The following is a 21,097-nucleotide window of genomic DNA, read 5'->3' on the forward strand; positions in this document are numbered from 1 at the left end:
CTTTCCCTCATGAGCCCTTGCCAAAAGGAAATTCCCTCAAAACCACCAAGTGACATTTGCAGCTGGAAGTCTGGCCAAGCAGTCTGCATGATTTTTGAACTCCTGGATGAGTCTGAATATTGGGAGAGCTTTGTTCTGGTAACTAATATGTGGTGAAGTTTTAATGCATGTCAGACAGGGCTTCAATTAGGTCTGGTACATAAAGGGATTGGGAATGTGCTGGTGGTGACAACTCCCTGAAGATCAGATCCATTTGTTCACATATCCCAGATGATGCCACCTGCAATGAGCTTGCTTTAGATCAGCTATGGTCTTGCCTTTGATGCACCAATGACCAGGCTCACATTTATCCTACCTCAGACACATGATGCGAAGACCTAGCAGCTCTCTGGAGAAGGCTCTAATGCTGGGAGAGGTGGAAGGAAATAGAAGAAGTGGACAACCAGCAGCAAGGGGGATGGACTCAATTATGGTGCAATGGGGGCACCATTGGAAGACCTGAAACACCAGGGTGAGGACTGATCCTCAGATGCAGCTGCTGAACTTGGGAGCAAAGCTGCAGGTTCCATGGAGTTGGTACTTCCTCCTCTGTTCAAGCAAGGCTGTTCCTGATCCTCCTGTAACCCTGCTTTGGAGCCCATCTGTGAAGAAATTAGGTTGTGTGTGCAGAGAAATGGCTTCCTTCCTGCCTTCTCCTTGGCTCATCCTAGCTGCCATCAATGAATTATTTTTAGCCCCATGATCTCTGAACAAGCCAGGTTGGGCGTTCACAGGGTATGATCAGAAAAATAAAGATCTTGGCTGTGGTAGTGCAATACACATAAAAATGGGTGGCGCTTCTATTGCACCTCAACTTTTTTGAACGTGCCCTGTGGAGACCCTGAACCAGGTTACAGAAGGAGGGCTGCCTCTCCAGGAACCTGGAAGGTTCAAGAATTATATTCCATATCAACAATTCCTGGCAAAATACTCTACATGGGCTTTGTTTTGCCACCACTACTAAACCTGACAGAAAGCTGCCCTAGACTTCACTTCTGCCAACACCAAGGATCTCTGAAAAGAAACCCCTTCAGTAGAGATAAAAGCCAGTTCTGAGCTACCTAGTCTAATGTAATTTTTTCTCAGTAGCAAAGCTCTTGGCCCTACCTCTCTGAAGTTTAGGCACTGAGGTGCCATAGGGGCCACCACTAAATTTGCCTGCCCCACAGGCAGAGACAACAGAATTTTGCAACATCATTTACCCTTCCTTCTCATGAATGGGGCTGCCCCAACTGGGCTTTGCCAGGCAGTGTTGTTGCCTTGTTCAATTTAATGCCAGGTTCTCCAGGGCGGATTCCCTGAGTCCCTTCCCCTCCCATACAGTGTCTCCTAGAAGACTGACAGCCCTGTAAAACATTTTCATACTTGCTGTCCTATAGAAATTGTCCCATTTACTGCAGGTTGACATCAGAAACCCAAAGAGCAGCCAGCCATAGTCCAGACTACTGCAGATGGCAGGATCTTTGAAAGTATTCCATAGGACTCTCACTCTCTGGGGTAGTCCTTCAGAGAAACAGAAGGTTGACAACACCTATGTCTCTCTCTCTCCCTCTCTCTCTCTCCTTCTCTCTCTCTCTCTCTCACACACACACTCCAAAGTTTGATTGGAAAGTTATTGGAAATTTTATTTTAAATATGTACTTTTTAGGTTTATGTGTGTTTACCAGTGGGAACCTCGGTCTCCTGAAAGGCCCACCATCATGCAGCATGAGAGTCTAATTTCCATTCTGCCCCCCCCATGCCCAGAAGACAAAATAGGTGGTGCAAGCAAGGTGCTTCACAGCCACAGTCAAATGGAGGTGCAGTGCTCAGTGACTGGATGAGACAGGAAGTGGAGGGGATGGTCTCACAGCAGACCTGCAGAGCCATTTGGAGCTGAGGAGGTCACCAACCTCTCCCTGTGTCATTCCAAGGCTTCGTGCTAGATTGCCTCAGCAGTAAGCTAGCAATGAAATGGGGGTGACATCATAAGAACACATCCACTACAAACAGTTGGAGGGGTGTTGTGCTGCAGTGTGTAGGATGTGTGGATGACCCCTATTCTCATCAACCGGCGTCATCTTTCCCATCTCCACAGCCCTCACCTTCTGCCATCAACAGCTCTCTGCTCCTTAGTACCACTTGGAATTAGAATTGAAGGTTACACAAAACAGAAAGCCATGGTGTAGCAATGGTTTGTTGAATAAATCAATTTGAAGTGCTAGCACAACACACTATACCATAAACCAGGATTCAGAAACCCAAATGGCCAAATTCACATATTAAGTCATGATGTGGTTTGTTTGCTTTTGTTATGTTTCAGGAAATGTGTACTTGCCTCTTTGGCTCTGATCTACAATAAATCTATTATTAAATTGTTAAATTGCTTGTTGCTGTGCTGTCAAAGCTTCCTGAGCATATGTTACAAATGGGCAGCTTATTAGCATGTTAATAAGTCAGTGTGTTATGCAAAGTCATGTTAGCTTATGGTTCAATGCATAGCATGAGCCCAGCCCACTAGGTTAATTCAGGAAACCAGGGTTTAGAACCATGAATTAGCATGTTGTGTGAACAGAGACTCTCACTTCTCAAACTAAAGTCTTCCTGGACTGATGTCTAGAAGCCATGATGATCTGAAGGAGAATTAATAAACATAGATTAAGTCCCAAGAAGGCCAAAAAGCAATTGGTTGAGGGGTAGGGCTAACCCAGCCTTGGCTGTATCTGGATGTGCTCCCTGAGGAGCAGTGAATATGAAGTTTGAAGGACTCACCTTTGTGCCACCTGATACTCAGGCAATGACTCCAGGACCAGGAGCATTTTCTCCCTTCAGCTGGTACCCCCAGTGGTAACCTTTTCTGGAACAGGAAGACCATGCCAGAATGCCCTTGATCTGGGGGTCCCTCTGAGACTACTGAGACCCTTTGGAAACTCAATTCCATGGCTTCCACTTGAGGTTCAATGGCAAACTAGACGTCCCTGAAGGAGTAGGGACAGGATTGTGGTGGAGATTGGTGGCCAGGTGGTGAATTCTGGTTGGCAAAGTCTCTCTGGACAAGGAGACACCATGAGATCTCCCACCTGCACTCTGGACAGTTGCTCCTCATGAGGAGACCACAGGAATTGTGGTTTTCGTGGTCAACTTGTAAGTTGAGCGGCTGGGAGTCGAAGGATTTCAATCATGCTCACAACTGCAATGTAGCCTGTAATGGACACAAGGTTCACAAAAGCCTCACTTTCTTAATCACTGTTGGATATAATAAATTTAAAGTTAAATAGAGATCTTCAGATCGGCAGGATAAGGAAAAACCACTTGGCGAGTCAACCGTCTTTCTGGATCAAAGAAAGTTAAAAAAATAATGTTTTAAAGGATTTTAAATTGCAAAAAGCTTAACAAGGATTTGATGTAAGAAAGTTTAAATGGATAAAAGGGACAATAATTTTGAAAGATTAATTTTTGGCAAAAGTGCTTTTGAAAATATTGGAACTAAATGGTCAGACTGGACTTTTCTTGGGAATGTTCTTTGTTTAATATTAAAGAACACAGATAATTAGTGGATTTTACAAAACAAGATAAAGATAATATGAGACAGACTATATGACTGCAACTACGGAGTGTCAAATGAGACTAAAGTATTAAGGACACAGAAAGGCAAAACAGAAAAAAAAGGTGGGGGAAGACTGCCTTTTACTTTTTCCCTTGTAACTGAGACATGGCAAAAAAATGTATCTAAGTTTGCATGGCAAGGGAAAAAGCCACAAGTTAAATGTAAGGTGTTACAAGATGCAAAGGAAGAAGGAGGATTAGGTTTACCTGATCTGAAATTGTATTTCGCAGCTTGTTTGGTTTGGATGAAAGAATGGGTGTTGCTGAGAAATAAAAGACTTTTAGAAATAAGACGTTTAGAGTTAGAAGAACATGACCTGAGAATTGGGTGGCATGGATATTTGTCGTACAATAAGGCAAGATTAATGTAGATTTCAAAAATAATTGTTAGACGTGCCATATTAAGAATATGGAATAGATACAAACCCAGACTGTGCCCAAGAATACCTTTATGGCTCTCAGCACAAGAAGCATTTTATAGCTGAGAAATAATAGGCAAAGATAAATGGTTAACACAGGGTTTCTCAACCAGGGTTCCATGGAACTCTAGGGTTCTGCAGGAGGTCACTAGTGTAAGGTTTGCCCCGTTCGACAGAGAAACTCTCGTGACACGTGTGGTTCACAAAGAAGGTTTACTCATGCATAACGTAGTAGTCACAAGCAAAGCCAGGACTGGCTTGGTACAATTGCATCACTTGTTATATTCCCCCCTTCCCGCGCTTTTTTCCCGCCCCGCGATCACATTGCAGCTGCGGATTATGGGCCCCCAATAATCCCCCTTGATTGTTCATGATGGCAGGATCGGTCAGGGTCTATTGTCCTTGATTGCCAGTCCCCCTCCGGCTGGGTTGGTTCCTCCCCGTTACGTGCAAGCCCGCGGGTTCTGTGCTGCGTTGCGATCTTGTTTCGCTGCCTGCGGCCCCGTTCATTGCTGGCTCGCGCCGTTATCAGTTTATAGTTAAAAGCTTCCGCTGCGGTTTTCCGGTTTGGCTGGGCGCAGGTGGCCCGTTAATTAGCGGCGCTTTCAGTTCCTCTTTTCCCCGCTAGCTACCGCCGGTGGATTCCGCGTGGTCTGGCTGCGAGCTTCCCTGAAACCCCGTGCTTCCCTGAAGCCCCGTGCTGACCGAACCTGACATACCGCCCCCCTGAAGACAATTCCCCCCCCCGGCTCTATTTCGGTTTCCCGGGGTATTTCTTGTAAAAGTCCCGCACTAGGTCCGGTGCCCTTATGTGGGTTTTACTCACCCATTCGCTGTGGGACTTGGGAAAATGTTTCCATTGCACTAGGAGCTGGGTCTGCCCCTTGTGCCTCCGGGCGTCCCGTATCTGGTTGATCTCGAAATGCTGCTCCCCCCCGACCATGATGGGTGGTGGCACTCCCTCTGTCTTGTGCCAGGCGTTCCCCGGCTGGTGCAGCTTTAGCAGGCTGCAATGAAACACCGGGTGGATCCTTCCGAGGCTTTTCGGGAGCGTCAGCCTGACGGTTACTGGATTGATGACCTCTGCAATGGGGAACGGCCCCACAAACCTCGGGCTGAGTTTTTTCGATGCCTGGTGCGTCTTTAGGTTTTTGGTTGACAGATACACCTGGTCCCCCACTTTCCACGGCTCCTCGGGAAGCCTCTTGTGGCCCGCGTGTTTCTTGTAGTCGGCCTTGGCTCTTTGCAATGCCGCGTGCGCCGCTCGCCGGGTCGCGTCAATTTGGGCGAACCAGGCGTCCAGGGAGTTGATCTGGGATTCCGGCTGAGGCAGCTCCGGCATGGGGATGAAGTCTCTCCCGGTGGCTACTTTGAACGGAGAGAACCCGGTACTCTTGTGGACGGCGTTGTTGTATGCCACTTCCGCGAATGGTAGTAGCTCTGCCCAATCGTCCTGTTGGTGCCCCACATAGCAGCGCAGGTACTGTTCGAGCCCCCCGTTCAGGCGTTCCGTGGCTCCGTCCGTCTGCGGATGCGCCGCGGAAGAAAGGGCTTGTTTCGTCCCCACCCGCTTCAGGAACTCCCTCCAGAACCGCGCGATGAAGTTGCCGCCCCGATCGCTGACGACCCGTCGGGGCGCCGTGGAGCCGGTAAACATGTTGCACGAACAGTCTCGCCAACCCCTCTGCTGTGGGGACTCACCGGCACGCTACAAAGTGCGCTTGTTTAGAGAATAAGTCTGTAACCACCCAAATGGCGGTCTTCCCCTTACTCTCCGGGAGCTCTACTATGAAGTCCATGGCGACCTCTTGCCATGGGCCGTCGGGTTCCGCTACCGACTGGAGTAGCCCTCTAGGTTTGCCTTTGGCCCCTTTCGCCGTCGTGCACACCGGGCAACCCCCCGAGTACGCCTCCACGTCCTTACGGAGCGTGGGCCACCAAAATTGCCGCCGGATTAAGTGGAGCGTCTTTACGAAGCCGTAATGCCCCACGCTCCGGCTGTCGTGGGCTCTTTCCATGACCTCCCGTCGGCAACCCTCGGGCACGTACAGCTTTCCTTCGTGCCACCACAACCCCTCTTGGCTGGTTAGCGCCTCTCGGTTCTGCTTGAGCCAAGCGTCCCACTCCGCCGCCTCCACGAACCCTTGCCTTACTTCAGGCGCCACGTCCCGTCGCTCCCCCTTGGTCTGGCTTCGGGTCACCGCCTTTGCAGCCAGTCTGCTGGCAGGGATGATGGAGTCCACGATCTCCTCCCGTAGGCTGGCGTGCTGGGGCATGCGAGACAGTCCATCTGCTAGGAAGTTGCGCTTCCCGGGGATGTGTTTTAGTGTGAACCTGAACCTCCCGAAGTACTGGGACCACCGCGCCTGTTTGGGGGATAGCTTACGCGGGGTCTTCAGGGCCTCGAGGTTCTTATGGTCCGTCTACACCTCGAACGGTTCAGCTGCCCCCTCCAGTAGATGCCTCCACGTGGCCAGTGCCCACTTGACTGCGTACGCCTCTTTCTCCCACACCATCCACCTTCTCTCCGTCTCGGTGAATTTGCGGGAGGCGTAGGCGCATGGGTGGATGGCCCCCTCCGGGCTGGGCTGGAGCAGGACTGCCCCCGTTGCCACGTCTGACGCATCTACTTGGATTATAAACCGCCGATCTGGGTCAGGATGGCGCAGGATCGGCTCCGCTGTGAACCGCCGTTTTAGCTCCTCAAACGCCCCCTGGCATTCTGCAGTCCACGCAAGTGCCATGCTGGGCTTGGGGGGTTTCCCAGTGCCCTTGGTCTTCAGCAGGTCAGTTAGGGGAAGGGCGATTTGGGCGAAGTTCGGGATAAACTGTCTATAGAAGTTCGCAAACCCTAGGAAGCTTTGGAGTTGCCTCCGGGTTCGCGGCGCTTCCCAGCCCAGGACATCCTTCACTTTCGCCGGGTCCATCTCAATTCCCCGGCTGGATATTCGGTAGCCGAGGTAGTCTAGTTGCTCTCGATGGAACTCGCATTTCGATAGCTTCGCGTACAGCTGTGCCTTCAGCAGTCTCTGGAGCACCGTGCGCACCAGGCTCACGTGCTCCGCCAGGGTTTCGGTGTAGATGAGGATGTCGTCCAGGTAGACCAGGACGCCCCGATAGAGTAGGTCGTGCAGCACCTCATTTATTAGCTGCATAAATACCCCTGGGGCCCCTTTTAATCCGAACGGCATCACGGAAAACTGGTAGCTTCTGAGCGGCGTGTTGAACGCCGTCTTCCACTCATCTTTTGCGTGGATCCTGACTCTGAAGTAAGCTTCGCGCAAGTCCAGTTTTGTGAACACCCTCCCCTTAGACAGATGCGACATCAAGTCCTTCATCAGGGGGAGGGGGTATTTGTACTCCGTGCTGATTGCGTTCAGCCCCCGGTAGTCCACGCACATTCGAAGCGAGCCATCCTTCTTCTCCCGGAATAGTACCGGGGCCGCTAATGGCGACTTCGCGGGTTGGATGAACCCCCGCGCCAGGTTCTTGTCTATGAACTCCCGCAGAGCCCCCATTTCTCTCCTTGACAGGGAGTACATTTTCGGCTTAGGCAGGGTCGCCCCTGGCTTTAACTCGATGGCGCAATCACTGGGCCGGTGTGGTGGGAGCTGGTCGGACTCCTTCTCCCCGAACGCTGCCGCCAGGTCTTGATACTGCCTCGGGATTCCGCCGCCCGTCGTGGGTTCCCCGGGCCCGGCCTCTCTCTTTGCGGTTGTCTCGCCAGTCGCCGCTGCCTCCCCACGCCTCGGGATCGTTGCGGGTCTCCGGGGTCCCGGCGCTGCTGCTGCTGCTGCTGCCGGCCGGGTCTCAGGCTCCGTCTGCTCTCGCCCCGTCTCCCGGTGTCCCAGACCCTCCACTTGCCCGTCTGTGGTTGTGGCCGCACCCGTCTCCACGGCTCGGTCCCCTCGGCTCCCGCACTTCGCCGGCCTGTCGACCCCGAACTGCACTGCCTCCGCCGTCCAGTCGACCCGTGGGTTCCGTCGTCGTAGCCACGCCAAGCCGAGTACCACCGCGTAGTCGGCCACCGGGACCACCACAAATCTCAGTTCTTCCCGGTGACTCCCGATCGTCATCTGGACCGGCTCGGTGTAATACTGAGCTGGCCCCCCCCCGCCAGCGTGCCGTCTAGCTGGCTAAATGCAATGGGCTCCCGGAGGCGCCTCAGCTGTAGTCCGAGCCCCGAGACCACAGCTGGGTGCATCAAGCAGTGGGTGCAGCCTGAATCCAGTAGCGCCCGCAGCTGTGCCTCCCCTCCGGATCTCACCCCCGGATGTGTATTCTCACCCGGAACGGAGGGCAGTCCTCATCTCCTATTGGGTCCGCGCGCCTCGACTCCTCTGCTCGCACTGGGACGCCGTTCAGTGCGAGCGCACCTCGTTTCCCGTCGGCTCCGAGTCCTCTCCGGAGGACGCCGTCTCCGGGGTCGACCACCCCCCGCATCCTTTCTCGGTCACCGCCGCCACTGCCCCCTTCCGCGGTCGGTCGCCGGCCCTTTTCCCGGTCGCACGCGGGGGCTTGACTTCAGGCCGTGGTGGGGCTCCTTCCCGCTCCGTCGGGCACTGCGCCGCTCGGTGGCCTCTGCCTCCGCACCGGAAGCACAGGTTCGGGGCTCTGGTCGCCTCTCGCACCCCGGTGGACTGCCGCCGACTGCTCCGCCTTTCCTCGGGGGTTCTCTCCCTCGGCTGGTCCCTCGGCTGGTCCCGTCGCCTCGCGCTCTGTTGGATCTGCCGCCATGCCGATTCCGCCGTTCCAGCCAGCCAGATCCAATCTTTCACTGTGGACGGGTCGTCCCGCCCCAGTGCCCGCTCCAGGATCTCTGGATTGAGCCCCCTCTTAAAATACTTCACCCTCAGGGACTCCGGCCAGTCCGTGAGCTTCTCTGCCAATCTCCGGAACTCCAGGGCATACTCTGATACCGACTTGCCCCGCTGTCTGAACTGCAGGATGTCGTCCTCCGCCCGCTTGGCGCTCAATGTGTCCTCGAATCTGTCCCGGAGCGCCTGCATGAAGTCCGGGAAACTCCGTAGTTCTGCCGCGTTGGCATCGTATAGTCCGATCACCCAGCTAGCTGCTTGACCATCTAGCAGCTCGGCCACGTAGGATACTCTATCCTCGTCCCTAGCGAATAGGTGACCACCCCTCTGCATGAACCCCCTAACATGCGTCAAAAAGTGCGGCAGCTGTTCAGGGTCCCCTGAGAACTTCCCAGTGATACCTCGAAGTCTCAGGGCGTCTGCCGCCCATTGGTCCACCGACCGGGGCGTCGTGGGCGGTGCCGGCTGAGGTGCCGGACCGCCACCCCTGTTGCTCGCCCCCTCGCTCACCGCAGGTGGTCCCACTCTCTGTAGCAGGGTCTGGAGCATCGCCTCCATGGCGTCTAGGCGCCGCTCGACTCTCTCCTCTAGTCGGGCGAACTTCTCATCCCACTCGCGGTTCCGGGACCCTGAACCTCGGGTCATCGTGACGCCTGAACCGTCTGGCCCTTGGTTCACGCCCATCGACCACCGCTCGGCTGGAGGGCGCCCGGTCCTGGCCGCTGTCCCGTCGCTCCCGGGTGGCTCCGACCGTCCCTCCTCAAGCCTGGGTTCCTCGTGCTCCAGCTGACCCACGGATTCCTCGTCGCTGGTCATGCCTGTATTGGAAAAGGAAACGCTCCTCGGTGGTACCGGGTAGCGCTAACGGTGAGTCCTGGCTTTATGTAAGGTTTGCCCCGTTCGACAGAGAAACTCTCGTGACACGTGTGGTTCACAAAGAAGGTTTACTCATGCGTAACGTAGTAGTCACAAGCAAAGCCAGGACTGGCTTGGTACAATTGCATCACTTGTTATATTCCCCCCTTCCCGCGCTTTTTTCCTGCCCCGCGATCACGTTGCAGCTGCGGATTATGGGCCCCCAATAATCCCCCTTGATTGTTCATGATGGCAGGATCGGTCAGGGTCTATTGTCCTTGATTGCCAGTCCCCCTCCGGCTGGGTTGGTTCCTCCCCGTTACGTGCAAGCCCGCGGGTTCTGTGCTGTGTTGCGATCTTGTTTCGCTGCCTGCGGCCCCGTTCATTGCTGGCTCGCGCCGTTATCAGTTTATAGTTAAAAGCTTCCGCTGCGGTTTTCCGGTTTGGCTGGGCGCAGGTGGCCCGTTAATTAGCGGCGCTTTCAGTTCCTCTTTTCCCCGCTAGCTACCGCCGGTGGATTCCGCGTGGTCTGGCTGCGAGCTTCCCTGAAGCCCCGTGCTGACCGAACCTGACAACTAGGAGTTACCTGGGAGATAATGATTTATTTAAAAAATTATTTCAAATTTGGGCAATGCATTCTCGCAGCAGTGAGCAGAGACCAAACAAAAATCTAGTTACAATTCTTTCTGAACTCTCCAGTAGTATGCTGTAGGACAGTGTTTATTTGGTTGAACCCATTCTTAGTTTTTGACAGGAGATGGGGAGACTGTTGATAACAGGTGAATGCTATATTGCAGGAAGGGAGGAATATATTGAAGGAAGTGGAGGGAGAAGTGCATTTTTCAAGAAATTAATGGACTTGTCTGTGATGTCAGTCTCTCCCTCCTGCATCTTTTCCCTGCTGTTTCCCTGTAGTTTATTTTATCCTGTTATTTTAAATAAATTTTGTATATGTTTATTCAGTCATATCTGAAGGTCCAGTGTGGCAATTTTTGAAGAGGAGGCATGAGAGAGAAAAGGAGGATTCTAGAATGGACAATACCGGTAAGTTTAATTATGATAATGATAATGAAGAATTTAAATCTTCTCAGGCATTCCCCTGCACTGGTACATCAACGGACTCAAAAAAAGTCCATCTTTACAATGAAAGCTATTTATCAATGGTTTTACATGGACTGGTGATCCAAGTTGTCCTATTCTGTTGTGCTTCATCTGTGGCAAACAACTTACAAATGCAGCAATGGCTTCAGCAAAATTAAACTACAAATCACAGCCATATGACAAGTAAAAGTTCTGATTATTTTAAATGGCTATTGGAATCACAGAACAAACAGAGTAAAGCTTTTGTTAATAAAATAACAGTCAGTAAAAAAGCCCAAGAAGTAAGTTATTTAGTAGCAGAACTTATTACATAGCAAAGGAAAAGTCATGCTTTGGATGAGAAAGTAATCATGGCAGCATGTAAAATAATAGTGGGAAAAATACTAGGACCTGATGCAGTACAGGAAATTGAAAAGGTTCCACTGTCAAACGGTACAATAAGTCAACGTATTGATGACATGTCACATGACGCTGAAGAGATTTTGTGTGATAAACTGAAGAACAGTAGGTTTTCTGTCCAAGTTGATGAGTCAACAGATTTCACCAATAAATGTCATGTTATGGCATTAGTAAGATTTGTGAATTATGGTGAAATTCAAGAAAACTTTTTCTGCTGCAAAGAACTACATGAAACATGCAAAAGCCAAGATGTATTTAATGTTCTATCTTCATATCTGGAAACAAAAAGTCTGTCTTGGAGGAACTGTATTAGCATCTGTACCGATGGTGCTCCATCAATGGTTGGCTCCATGAGAGGTTTTCTTTCTCTTGTAAGAAAAGAAAATCCTGATGTTGTCACAACACGCTGCTTTCTTCACAGAGTGGTGTTGGTGTCAAAAACTCTTTGAGATGAAATGAAAAAAGTTCTGGATGACACTACAAAAATGGTTAACTTTATTAAACAAAGACCAATTCACTCAAGGATGTTTAAAAAAACTGTGTGAAAACCTGGACAAAGAGCACATGAGTCTCCTGTTACACACAGAAATACTGTGGCTCAGCAGAGAAAGAGTTCTCAACGAGGTGTTTGAGCTGAAGGCAGAATTGCAAGAGTATTTTTGAGAAAATAGTATTCCACATTTTGCTGTGCTTTGAAGATGGAGAATGGTTGCAGAAAGCTGACATTTTTCATCACATGAACCAGCTGAACAAGTCTCTGCAAGGCACTGGAGAAAATGTTTTGACTTCAAGTGGATTTAAAAGAAAACTGAATGTTTGGAAAAATCAAGGTGCAAAAGGAAATATTGAAATGTTTTCATGCTGCTTGGCTTGAAAGTGAGGAAGGATACCAGAAGGTCTCAAATCTAATTGAAAACCACCTGGAAGTACTGCAGAACAAAATTGATCAGTACTTTCCCTCCCTTTCAACATGATGTATGACTGGGTGAGGAATCCTTTTTCTGCATCTTCTGCTCAGCCTGAGAACTTCACTTTGAAGGAAGAGGAAGAACTTTGTGAGCTGCAGTCTAATTGTACACTCAAGATGACATTCACTGATCAGCCCATGGACAAGTTCTGGATTTCTATGAAGGAAGAGTATCCTGCCATTCATAGGAAGGTATTGAACATGCTGCAGTTTTCAGCTTCTTACATGTGTGAGCAAGCTGCTTCTTATTTAACAAGCATCAAAAGCAAAGACAGAAATCATCTTATTTCAGTTCAAGATGAAATCCATGTGTGCTTATCTCAAATTCGGCCCAGGATTGTGTATTTGTGTAGCAAAAAAACATGCACAGGTTTCACATTGAAAAGCTGTTAAATTCTTGATTTTTAGTTTAAGAACACTGTTAATGCATATATACAGGCCTACGCATGAAGCAAATATAATAGTTTTATAACATCTGGCCTATAATTGAGCCTGAATGTGTAGGGGTTCCCTGAAGCCTGAAAAATATTTCAAGGGTTTCTGCAGAGTCAAAAGGTTGAGAAAAACTGTATTATACAGTACTCCTAAAAGTGGGAGAGCCTGAATGCTATTCTGCACTGCCATCTCCTGTTGAAGTTGAGTTCAGCATTACAAACCAATTCAATTCTTGGATAGCTTCACACACGTAGCCCAAAATTAGCAGTTGTCTGCTGGCATCTTTTTTGACTACCATTGCATTAAAATGTATAAGCTTTTGTGAACGGTATTTCACTTCTTCAAGAGCCAGTTTGGTGTAAGGCATCAGGCTAGAAACTGGCAGACCTTGAGTTCTAGTGCCGCCTGAGGCACGAACCCAGCTGGGTGACTGTGGCCCAGTCCCTCTCTCTCAGCCGCGGGAAGAAGCAGGCCAGGGCAAACCACTTCTGAAACCCTTGCCAAGAAAACTGCAGGGACTTGTCCAGGCGGTCCCCAGGAGTCAACACTGATTCAAAGGGACCAAAAAAAAAAAACCTTAACATGATGTAAACTGATGTAAGAACTGAAGAGGGATAAAACGGGGTAGGAGGGGAGAGAAGGATGGTTCTACACACACAAGTTATGCAGATGCAGACTGAGAGAGATTATTATTAATTATATCCATAGTTACAATTGATACTTATTTATTAACAACCACTAATTATTAATTAAAATTAACATCACTAGCAATTGTAATGTGTTAAAAACCCATTGTGTTGGTTAAGGCCTTCTGAGATAGCTTGAAAGTTTCTGATATAAGTGCAATCTCTCATTCTATGATGCTGTTGTAGTTTTATTATTCTAAGATGGCAACTTAGAAATCTACACTCAAGTGTCCTGGGAAATTAAAATGCTCTGCTAATACTTTGTCCTTGTTTTGAGTCCAGTCATGTGAAGGCTGTGTCAACTGTTTTGCAAGAAGTCTGGCCTGTTCGGAAACTAGAGGGCCCCACTGGCAGATGATGGTATATGTTACATTGGAGGAAGGCCATGTGAAGGCGCCTCTAATCCTGTGTGTGGAGTTGTTGGGGTTTGTGATGGTGCTGTTGATGCAAATGTAGGGGTAGAATACACATCTGGGCTCGTTGCACATGTAGTTGTTTCTCCCAGAGGAAAGGAATGAAGGAGTCAAGCTTTATTCCTGGTGACTTTATGGATGCATCCATCAGTTTTTTTGGCATCCCTATTGAAATGACTTTCCACTACCACCTTCAACAATGTTTCTCCAAATTCCCAGTGGAGCTTACAACCCTGGAATTTCCTGGAAGAAATCCATACAAATACCAACCAGATCCAACCATGCTTAGTTTCTGAATCCAGATGGTCAGCCAGATATTACCACCTGTAGATATGTTTTTATACATAGAGGTCCCTTAATCACAGAATAAGAGATAAATATAATTACATGTATGTACAGTAGCTTATAACTTGTGTCTGTCTTAACTTGAATGTAGGACATGATGAAATGAGCAATAATACAATGCTAATCTTCACATTTAATGTATTTTATTTCCATCTGTCATGTTAACAGCACAAAGCATAATAGTAAAAATAATACACATATAAATGCTAAAATTATCATAAAACAAATTCAGAAGGCATAAGAATTCCTGAGCGAACATGTCCTACGTTTGGGGAGTGACACAGAAGGACCCAACAAATGGGTCTCTGAAAACAAAGACAATTTGAAAAAGAGCTGCCCTTTAGATCTTAGTTTCTAGGCAGGATCAGAGCAAGAGAAGTGGTCAGGCTCTGAGCCATCAGGAACTTTAAAGGTTAAAAATGAAGACCTTAAATTTGTGCCCAATAAATAACTGGCAACAATGCAAATCTCTTAGTTTGAGCTATAATATGATCCTCAGAATTCTGCAGCCTTTTTGCCACACTTTGCAGTCAATTCAAACTTCTGGATAGCATTCAAGGGTAGCTCTAAATAGACTGCATTGCAGTGGTCTAATTATGGTATCCCCAAGGCATGGCAAACTCTGACTGAACTGAACTTTGTTCAGACTTGCTCAGAATGGATGCAGCTGCAACATTAGAAATAGAGTGCAAAAACACTCTTTGCTAGCAGTGCCAAAGACAACAAGCATTCCCAGCATGCTGACCTGCTTTTCCAGAGAAAAATAGGCCTAAACTCCAGCCCTTGAGTCTGGCTCTGCTCAGCCATGCCTTTTCTTATCTTCATTTCAGCTTGTTCCCTCTCATCCGCTCTGTTAGGTAATATTCAAGGTTATCAATACTTTTCTTAGATTGGCGGCAGGAGCAATTGAGGTGGGCATCATAAGCATTGTGATGGCACTTGGCCCCAGGGTGCTGGAAGACCCCTCCTAGCAGATTTGTGGAAATTTGAATTAGCATTTGAGACAAGATTGAACTAAATGAAACACCTCCAGCCAGCCTTTAAAGAGCAGTGCCTCGTTTCCCCAATCTATCTGGACACACATTGCTAGGAAGAACTAGAAGCCAGGCAAAACTCTGGTCTCCAGACCCAAATCACCAGAAATTCTAGAATTACAGATTTTAGGTCAAGAGAACATTTCGTTCATACATATGGCAACATCTAAATATTTATGCTATCTTATACTAATATAGTTTATAACTGCATATGTTCTTCTTTTATACAGTACCTTTGCAAATAATTTAATGATTTTATTCATTTTATTAAATTTAGATTAATGCCCATCTCACACAAAGTAACTCTGGGCAGCGTATGATTAGTCTTAAGTAATGTTTTAACACTCTAGTACCTGTATTTAGTGTTCCATTTCATTTTTATTTTATATTCTTCCTAATTTAATTAGAAATTGTTCTGTTATTGTTGTTCAAGCTCTGCAAAGTCTGTTAAACAACTGTAGACTTTTCTGGTCAAGTGACAGTAATAAAAATGTTCAGTAGTTTTGTGAAATCTACTCATTACCTCTGTTAAGTAAGAGGGAGCCACCCTTCCTGCAAGAAGGTCTGTGACCCATCTGTTATCTTGGGGCTGGTTGCACCTGAGATGAGCCAGAAGGAGCCAAGGCTAAATAAGAGTTAAATAGATTCTATGTCTGTTTTCTTCAAATATTCTGTCTATATCCTTGACATCTATAACTTAGAACCCAAAATAATGAGAAAAGCAGCTGCAAGGTACTGGGGCAGCAAAACCACAGGAGAAAACTAGCCACTAAACCTTTAACAAGTGGCACACTCACAAATCAGTGAGTTTGAGAGTTAAGGGACCAGAAACCAGGAGGCTATGAATTCTAGTGTTCCCTTAGGCGTGGAAGTTGATTGGATAACTTTGGGCCAGTCACTCGCTGTCTCCCAACTCCACCTGCCTCACTGGGAAAACAGGAAGAAGCAGCATTATGTACAGTACCTTATTTATTGTATCATTTAATATAGCCATTAATCTTGTTGCCTGGAATTTTAGGCTTTATTAACAGCATTTTAATAAAATTGATATTAGCATTTTAATATGGCATCTGGGCCTCCTTTTGAAGTTTAGGAAAGCATCTTTTTCCTTTTAGCCAAAGCCATTTCCTTTAATGTGCAAAAACTAGCCCTTTCAGGGACTGTCAGTCAAACAACAGGGCTGTATTCTGAAGTCCTTGAGGTTGCAAGTGTTAAAGAAAAATCCTGGGTGGGAAAGGAGATGCAACATATTTTAAAGGTGTCTGTCTTTTCTTATGTCTAATCAATGTCTTTTATTATTTGATTTGTTGCTTTCTGATGCATGTATCATTTGTTTCTGTACCCTATATAAAGACTTGACCAGCCCTTAATGCTTTTTGCTTTGCCTGAAGTACTTGTGGTTCATATTGTTGGGGGGGGGGGGCAGCAAATAAGCCACTTTGCAAAGGTATTGGGTGTTTCTCAATTTCAGGGATTAGGTTCTTTCCAGCTCCACGCCACTCGGGTGCCTGAGTTTTAAAGACAACAATCTCACAGTTGTGACTCTGGGTGGCGAGCATATAAAATCAACAGGAAACAAAAACAAAACGTGATAGTAAACATTATAATAAACATTTCCCACATTCCTTTAGAGTTGTACAAAGCAAAGGCAGGATATAAATCTAATAATAAATAAGTGCATAAAACTGAGACTATTACAGTCCTCAGTGCTTCAGAATAAAACAACAGAGCAGGATAGGACTGCCAGGGGGGCAGCAAACAGGCCTGCCTCGCCTGGCCGCCATCCGCTTAACAGTGGGGGAAAGCTGCCGTCGCGATCCACGTCCCGCGAGGCTGCCTTCGGCTGCTGACCGGCGGTGCAGGAAGGAGCCCGGACCCTTTCGCCCCGTCCCTCCGGGCTGGCTCCCCTGTCTGATCCCGGGCGCTCTCCGTCCTGTTCCCCTCCCGCGGAAAGAACCGGGCAGAGCCTTATGGCCGCCGCCGCCGCGTTCAGCGGAGCGCTGAAAGAGCGCCGAGCCGCTTTCCCCCCGATGGCATCGGGCCAGCCTGGAGCCGCGGCAGGGAGCCGCGGGTTCGTTCGCGCGGTCCTTCTCTGGAGGAAGCGCAGCGCCTGGCTCGCCCCACCTGATCCCCAAACCAGCTGGCGGCTTCATAGGTCTCATTAAACCTCAAGCAAGTAAACCACATTTTAGCGTAGCGGGTATGTTCAGCCTGGGTTCACACGACACTCGAAACCAAACCAGACACGAATCACGAGCAGGCCACGTTTTTGTTCAGATGAACGGCAAACCCAAGCCAATCTTAATTTGCGCAGAGTGGGGAGGCTCGGGGTGACCTAGAGCCGTTCGTGAGGGAAACCAGCCGCGGAGGGCGGCGAAGGCCCGAGAAAGGCGGGGAGCGGGCGCCGGGACGTCGAGCGGGAGGGGGGCCGCGGCGCCTCCGCGCAGCGCCGCCCGAGAGAGGGCGGGGCGGGGCGGGGCTTCCGGGCGCGGCTGAAAAGCGCCCGCCCGCGCTCGCCGCCTCCTCCGCTCCCCCGGCCCCGACCCGGCATGGCGCTCTCCGCCGACCCCTGCTTCCAGCGGCTGGCCGAATGGCACCGGGCGCACGCCGGGCAGCTACTGCTGCGGCAGCTCTTCGAGGCCGATCCCGAGCGCTTCCGCAAGTTCAGGTGGGCGGCGGAGGTCGCGCGCCCCCTGGGCGGCTCCTGGCGGCGCCGGCCGCCTCTGCTTTCGCGAAGGCATCCGGGCCCGGCCCGGCCCGGCGGGCGCCTCTCCCTCGCCCCCAGCCGACGGGCCCGGCAGCCCCTTTCCGTGGGGGTGATCGAAGATACGCGGGCGGCGGCGGCGGTCCTCCTCGCCTCTCCGCTGCGGCCATGCGGAAGGGGAGGATGGGGGTTGTAGTCCAACCCGTCTGCAGGGCAGGTCGCCCAGCTGAATTCGGTCTCCGCCAGTCGAGGGCAGACCGCTGCGGACCGGGGCAGCTTTGGAGAAAGGTCGGCTAGAGGTCAGCGAACGGCGGCCCCCTTTCCGCGAAGTAAAACTCCATCGCGCGAAGGGCCGAAGCGGAAGCCCGAAAGACTCAGGCAGCCCGGAGTGCTTAAAATGGCAGACGGGGAGGTGGGGGGGTTACTGAAACGGGCTTGAGCTACTTACAGTTTGCTAACGTGTTTTGAAGCTAATGCGTGAAGCTGCTTTTTAATGGAAAGGTACGCGGATTACGCCTTCATACTGGAGCTCAAGAAGCGTGCCGTGCGTGACCGCTCTAGCGCTTCCCCGTCCTTTTGCCTCTTTGAATATCGCCGGAAATTGTAGTTACGGTTGGGTGCTGTGAATCAACAGTTGCTAACGGTTGTAGTTTTCTTTCCACAGATTCATGCACAGAAATATATCTTGTGCATTTGTGTTCATCAGCTAACTTAAGTTCCTCCCACAGTGGTGGTGTCGAAGCTTTGGTTGGATTTGCATAAGCCCCGGAAGCAGGATAATTAAAGACCCAGTAGCTGCATTTGCTTAGTGTGTTCATCTTGATTATTTGGGGGCAACATTTGTGTATTGCATAAATCCACCCCATTTAAAGGATTGTGCAAAGCCAGAAACTGGGCCTGTTTGCAAACCAGTGTTCATGAGTTGTGCAAACATCCTTTATCCTTTGCTATGTAGAAGCCTGATGAATTCTCTCCTTGGACTCAAAGCAGCTTTCACCTTTGATAATAGAGAATCTCAAATAGTAAAATAGCAAAGTAATATTTTTCCTTTCCTGTCTGTGGTAAGTTGTAACGAAATTGGCAGCAGGTGGAATAGCAGGCCTTTTCTTATTGCTTCCTGAAGGATTTTGCAATCATCCTGAAATGTTAACCTTTTTACTGAACCTTAGGATTGTTGGGGGGAGGGGTGTAAGGAAGACTAAGCTTTTTTATAAGAGGAAAATCAGTTTCTATGGATTTTTAAAATTGACAAGTAGCAGGCTTGCAAATAATGAGAGGAAAATATTTCTTTTTAAGGGATAGCCTTTTTCCTGAATGTCCATCCAAGAGACCCTGGTTCCATTAGCTGAGGCCATAAACCTCCTTCAGGTTTGTTTAATTAAAAAAGAAAAACCCTTTTCATTTACCTAAAACCTGAGTCATGACAGGTTGCAGAGGAGTTGCATTGGTGCTGGGGATGCCATTTTTTGCAAGTTTCGGTTTCAATCACTCTGACTCTTCCCTTGGTGGATGAGCTCCCCGCCTTCCTGCTTTCAAAAAGCATTGGCCGTTTTAGGGAGGAGGGTTTCTGTCCCCTGTTGCTTAGAGGCCTGGGCTGGGGCTGTCCTAGGTGCCGCTGGTGGGGAGACCAAAGATGGGCAATAGGCCACATTTCATGTGTTTGGGGAAGTGAGGGCCCCAAAGCATGAGCAAAATGAAAAGTTGGTGAGGTGTGATGCAGATAGAGGAACTGCCAGCAATTTGTTTTTTCAGTGGTTGGGGGAGGGGCATTCCTGGCATGTTGTAAGGACTCTCACTACAATTTTTATGCATTTCTCACCTCAGCCCAGCAGTTGTATGGCAGGGGCTCTGGGGGTTGCAAGCAAGAGCGATAAGGGCCAGAATTTGCCCACTCCTGGGGCAGTTGATGGAAAGGTGGGCAAGAGATGCAGCTCTCATTTGGTTGCTTTCAGAGTTTCCCAGCAGTGGCAATCTTCCATTAGCTGAACCTAAGCTGCAAAATGACTTTCAGAATTTTAAAAGAATCAGAAAGTAGCTTTTGTTACTTGACCTCTTTAAACTGTTTTCTGCTAGTGCGGAGATTCTTTCTGCCCTATCTACCCAGAGAGCCAGTTTGGTATAGCGGTTAAGGCATCAGGATAGAAACCAGGAGACCGTGAGTTCTACTCCCTGCCTTAGGTGCAAAGCCAGCTGGGTGACCTTGAAATCGTAGGAAGAAGGAGGCAAGGGCAAACCAATTCCAAAAACCTTGCCAAGAAAACTGCAGGCAGTCGCCAGGAATCAACACTAATCTGAAGGCGCGCGCACACACACACACACACACACAAATCTACCCCCCTCCCAGAAAATCTGCTGCAAATTCTCATGTCTTGTTTGAAGTATTTTTTTATGGTTTACCTGAACATTTTAGTAAAATGTTTTGCCTGCTTGAGTGGAGGTACAAATGTCTTTTTGAGGTACAAATAAAGCATTTTCTAAAATGCCCCTTGTTTTCTCCAGTGATCAGACAGTTCTCCTCTGGCTGGTCTGATACATTTATGGAAATAGGAGCCACAAGACGAAATAAGGAGGAAACGAGAGCCTATTTTTTACAAGCTCTCTGATTCATATGATTTCCCAATGAAAGAGGGCTCCTTGAAAATGCTTTGAGGCTTTTGATACAGTAAAGAATGCATTTTTCCTCATACCAATTTTTCTTTACTTTCCCCACTTTTTTATATTTACTACAAAAACAGGCAATTTTTTAACATAAGGAACTGCACTTTCTAAAGCTAGTTTTTCCAGCTGTTATGGCGGGAAAGCAGTTCTGTGAATCTTTTGTATTTCTAGCCATTTCTGTGGTCTCAGGTTCAACTCTGTCTTGCCTGCAATAGAAAATCACATCTCTTCTCCCTATCCCAAGGCATTAAAGCATATGCAGGTAGCCTTTGTTGGTGATATTCCCCTGAGCTGACCTGTTGGTCATGAACCTGAAAGTCTGGGGAAATCACTCTTGGGAGTGATTCCTCTCAATTTTTTCTCCATTTCTTGCCCCAGTATTTTACCTGTTCTGCCATTGTGTGAAAGCCTTGCAGATACAGTAAAAGTTTCAATTACCGTTGGCCTTTGGAAATCTAGAATGATAGCTTCGCCCATGTTTCTCCTTAGAGGGCACATAAAGCATGTTTCTTGATTTCAGAAGAAGGACTGTTAACTGCTAATGTTGATGTTTGTCTTTCCCTATGGACAGATGCACATGAACAGACAAAGTTGTTGCTGCTTTATTGCCTGCAAAGCTGTCTTTCTTACAAAAGATTTA

The 21,097-nt window shown here is 48.7% G+C and overlaps 2 protein-coding genes across 3 annotated transcripts in view; one reads left to right on the forward strand and one right to left on the reverse strand.

Annotated features, from left to right (window-relative positions):
* Positions 1 to 8,393: 8,393 nt before the first annotated feature.
* LOC148216570 (uncharacterized) lies at positions 8,394 to 18,575 on the reverse strand. The gene is made up of 2 exons (XM_088135527.1): positions 18,248 to 18,575; positions 8,394 to 10,301 (listed from the first exon to the last, which is right to left on the reverse strand). The coding sequence occupies exon 2, from the start codon at positions 9,674 to 9,676 to the stop codon at positions 8,405 to 8,407; it is 1,272 nt and encodes a 423-aa protein (XP_087991653.1). The 5' UTR covers positions 9,677 to 10,301; positions 18,248 to 18,575; the 3' UTR covers positions 8,394 to 8,404.
* GPI (glucose-6-phosphate isomerase) overlaps positions 17,603 to 21,097 on the forward strand; it is a 28,915-nt gene continuing 25,420 nt past the window's right edge. For both annotated transcript variants that reach the window (XM_088135519.1, XM_088135520.1), the window contains exon 1: positions 17,603 to 17,763. In XM_088135519.1, the coding sequence (XP_087991645.1) occupies positions 17,645 to 17,763 (119 nt within the window). In that variant the 5' untranslated portion in view covers positions 17,603 to 17,644. The remainder of the gene's footprint in view (positions 17,764 to 21,097) is intronic.

This window comes from Python bivittatus, unplaced genomic scaffold (genome assembly GCF_059951505.1).
Source record: "Python bivittatus isolate LINGU-HERP-01145 unplaced genomic scaffold, Pbiv_v1 ctg000170_np1212, whole genome shotgun sequence".
Classification (NCBI taxonomy): domain Eukaryota; kingdom Metazoa; phylum Chordata; class Lepidosauria; order Squamata; family Pythonidae; genus Python; species Python bivittatus.

What these genes read in the sequence shown, in the direction of transcription:
- LOC148216570 (XM_088135527.1), bottom strand. Translation starts at nt 9,676, where the DNA reads ATGACCAGCGACGAGGAATCCGTGGGTCAGCTGGAGCACGAGGAACCC.